A 3,789-nucleotide genomic window follows, 5' to 3' on the forward strand; every position below is an offset into this window, starting at 1 on the left:
CACTTTTTACTCTTGGAGTTTTGGTATGAAAGTGATTCGATTAAAATTAAGAAAACATAGAAATATAAATTTTTTCTTATTCATATTTAACTCTAATTATTCATCAAAAACCTGCAGGAGAGCTTGGATATTGGCTATCCCAGATTGCGCGTGCGAAGGTCATGGGACTTCGAAAACCAACAAGATGGACCAAATCTATTTAGTTTGAACAGTTTTGATAAGATAAAATATTTTGAAAATTCTTTGTATTCAGATGGAAATAGTTCTGATGACAACTTTTTCCAACTCCCCGACTTGGAAAAGCATCTTCCCCTCAGAATTTCTCCCTTGATATTACCAATTTTAACTCCTGATGTTGATTCAAATAAAAACAACACTAAAGAACATGATGATGATGACAACTTCACTAAGCAAAAAACAAAATGCATTATTGACTCTGAAGGCACAATTTCAGACTCTAGTGCCTCGTCTCCCGAGGCAAATACAATTAGACTGGGAGGAAAAAAGTTGACTGAAGTTGACTGTACACAGGAGGAGAATAATGCATATTTTGAATTAAAGAAAAAGAAAGATTTTATTCCTCTTCCCTTGCGAAACAAGTTATCTCCATCACCAAGGCCAGGGTATGCGAAAATGACGAGAAGCACAAGTTGTAAAGCAAGCATTATGAGGGATCCTTCTCCGGATTGGTTCGACGAGGAAGATATAGCTCGATATGGAACTCCCATGGTCGTGGGAATGGGAAAAGACTTTAGGCAGAGACCTGTGGGATTCCCAAGTAGGTCGCATACACTGAACTATGATGCTGATGCCGAACGAGCTTCGCCTTTTCGCGATGGGAATCCACCGGAAAGTGCTTCCATTACTACTCCAGAACATGTGAGAAGGGTTACTTTTAAGGACATTGATGCCAATGGTTCTTTAGTTTCAGAACTAAAGGAAAAGATAGATCTTGGAAGTTCTAATAATAATCTACAGGTATGCTTCTCCATTCTTATAACAATCTAGCTTAATATTGGTCTTATTTCCAATCGAGAAAGTTTAGGAGTCAATACTTTTATTAAAATTTGTCCCGCACTTAATTAGTAAAAGAAAAGTGAGTAATTCCACATTATTAAATGTAATCTTACACCTTTAAAAATATTAATAATGACTAATTGATGATTACAAATCACAAAATTTACTAGTCCTCTAGCATTCCTCTTTGTTATGCAGTTCTACTAATATAGAGGGAAAAAAATATATAAATATTAGTAAATCTCTCTAAAGATTTGTTTGGTGAATTTGTTTTTTTCTAAAGATGTAAGTGTTATGCATACATTAACAAATCAATAATGTTATTTAAACAACTATCATTGCAAACTGCGCTTAAGTTATTAACACCCACAATTAATTGATCTAAGATTACTCACATAAATGACACTATCATATTTTTCCCTCAAATTCACTAGCACTCACAAAAAAATAAAAAAAAAAAGACAAGAAGCTTTTCATCATAAGCATTTTCATTCATGGAACCTAGCACATTACAGACACATATACATGCCTTTAACATAGGCAACACTTTGTGAATAAAATATTAATTCAAACATGACTTGGTGATGAAGGAATGAACTTGCAGTAGTTGTATCTGAGAAAACATGAGTTATCATGGTAATTTTATCCAAATTAAGTCTGATTTGTCAAATTTGACAACTTTAACAGTTTCTTGTTTTGGCTACCGTTAATTGTTTCATCTTTGATAGTTTTCAACTTGGAACTTCCAATTTATACTTACTTTTGAAACTGCTAGATATAGATGATTTAATTGCTAATATTACATTACAAAACAATTATATATACAAAAGAAAAAGATATATAATTAAGTGTATAAATATACATTATATCTAGTTATTCAATGACAGTGTTTTAAAAAGCAGCACTACCATATTATTAACAAAAAGACCATTCTTTAACTTTATTTATTTGCATGACAGGAATCCAAAGATGTTGCCTTGGGCTCAAAGCAATCTGAAGATGAAAAAAATTCAAACTGGCCTTCAGAATTTAAGAGGCTACAAAGAGAGATTGTTGAACTCTGGAATGTATGTAATGTTTCATTAATTCATAGGAGTTACTTCTTCCTTCTCTTCAAAGGGGATCCATCAGATTCTATCTATATGGAGGTAGAGCTTAGAAGGTTGTCTTATCTAAAACAAACGTTTTCCCCTGATTCAAGGTAAGTATGCATGTATATATGTTTTATTAAGCGATTATGATAGGATTACATTAAAATTAACTACTAAAATTAGTCATCATTAGTGTAAAATACATATACAAAATACATATTAATATTAAATAAATTAAACTATACACGTATTTATACATAAATTTACTAGTGGTTAATTTTGATATATATTTAATATTTTTGTTTATCAGTACAACAATGTTAGATGTATATAAAAAAATAGTCACTATATTAATCATCTGTATAGATTACGTATTAAAATACAAAATACACATTTAAAATATATTTATATATAAATGCGTGTGGTGTTTAATTCATTTTAAATGTGTATTTTATATTTCAAATATACGAATGATTGTTCACATAACTTTTTTATTTTAAGGATACGAGAGAATCGCTAATTTTAGGGAAAAAAAAGTATTTCTATTTATAAAAAAAAAATAGCTTTACGTTTTCTAAAAGGCAAGCTAAACTCATCCATAGTCATTTGGAGTACTAAATTGATACCTTTAGATTCATGACTTTGTAAGATAAGATTGATGACGTGATGTGTTTTCCTTTGCAAATAGCGCAAAATATCTTAAGAAAGAGAGACAAATGTTGAGCAAGAAGATGCACAAGAAGCTACCAAAATGTGAGAGAAACAAGCTGTATGTGGAATGGCGTATTGATAGGCATTCAAAGCATAGGAGGTTGCAATTGGCGAACCTATTATGGTCAGACACAGAAGACATGGATCGTGTTAGAGAGAGTGCCGCCATTGTTACAAGGTTGGTTGGAACAGTGGAGCCAGATCAAGCTTACAAGGAGATGTTTGGTCTCAACTTCGCCCCGAGACGCAAACCTAAGAAATCTTTTGCTTGGACTGCCACAATGAAAAAACGTATTTTGTGAATTAATAGGGATGAACTTTACCCAAATACTAGTTCACTTTTGTTCATCCAAGTAACTTTCATCAGCTATATTTTGCAAAGTTGAGCAGTCTTCATGCCAATCACTAACTTAATAGGAGATATGAGTTCCTTTTATGTATATAAATATTTATTTTTTTAGAAAATAAAAGTATTATTATGTTATACCATTAAACTAATATTTCTTAACACAAAATCTGAACGCTAAGAAAACTGACCCATAATGTTTTGAAAATTGAAACTAACTCGATTAATATCCACAAAAGATCGAATGTGAATTTAATAAAGTCTATCTCCTAGGGTTAAAGCCAGATAGGGTTACCTGAACAGGAATTTGATGAGGGGTAGATGGATAAATTGGTATGTGATGATAATAGATGATACCTCTAATTTCAAACGACGATAGAAGTACTTGTAATGGCACACCGATATCCAACTTAAAAGGGCTCAAGGAGGTAACGTGAGGTGAGTTAGGGTTTTAGTATGTGTGTGACATACTTGATGGGATATCTATGTACTTAACTATTTTTTATTTCCTAATCAATTGTGAAGAGTGAAGACCACTTGAAAACTTTTTTAACCAAAATAATTATTATAGACAAGACTATTTTATTAAAAAATAATTAATATAGAGATAATATTTTTTTTCTT

The 3,789-nt window shown here is 31.4% G+C and overlaps 1 protein-coding gene across 1 annotated transcript in view; it reads left to right on the forward strand.

Annotated features, from left to right (window-relative positions):
* LOC107646507 (kinesin-like protein KIN-7F) overlaps window positions 1-3,232 on the forward strand; it is a 9,307-nt gene extending 6,075 nt beyond the window's left edge. The window contains exons 11-13 of the mRNA XM_021117566.1: window positions 118-978; window positions 1,977-2,218; window positions 2,797-3,232. Coding sequence (XP_020973225.1) covers window positions 118-978; window positions 1,977-2,218; window positions 2,797-3,121 — 1,428 coding nt within the window. The 3' untranslated portion in view covers window positions 3,122-3,232. The remainder of the gene's footprint in view (window positions 1-117; window positions 979-1,976; window positions 2,219-2,796) is intronic.

The sequence above is a fragment of the Arachis ipaensis genome, chromosome B01 (assembly GCF_000816755.2).
Source record: "Arachis ipaensis cultivar K30076 chromosome B01, Araip1.1, whole genome shotgun sequence".
Taxonomy (NCBI): domain Eukaryota; kingdom Viridiplantae; phylum Streptophyta; class Magnoliopsida; order Fabales; family Fabaceae; genus Arachis; species Arachis ipaensis.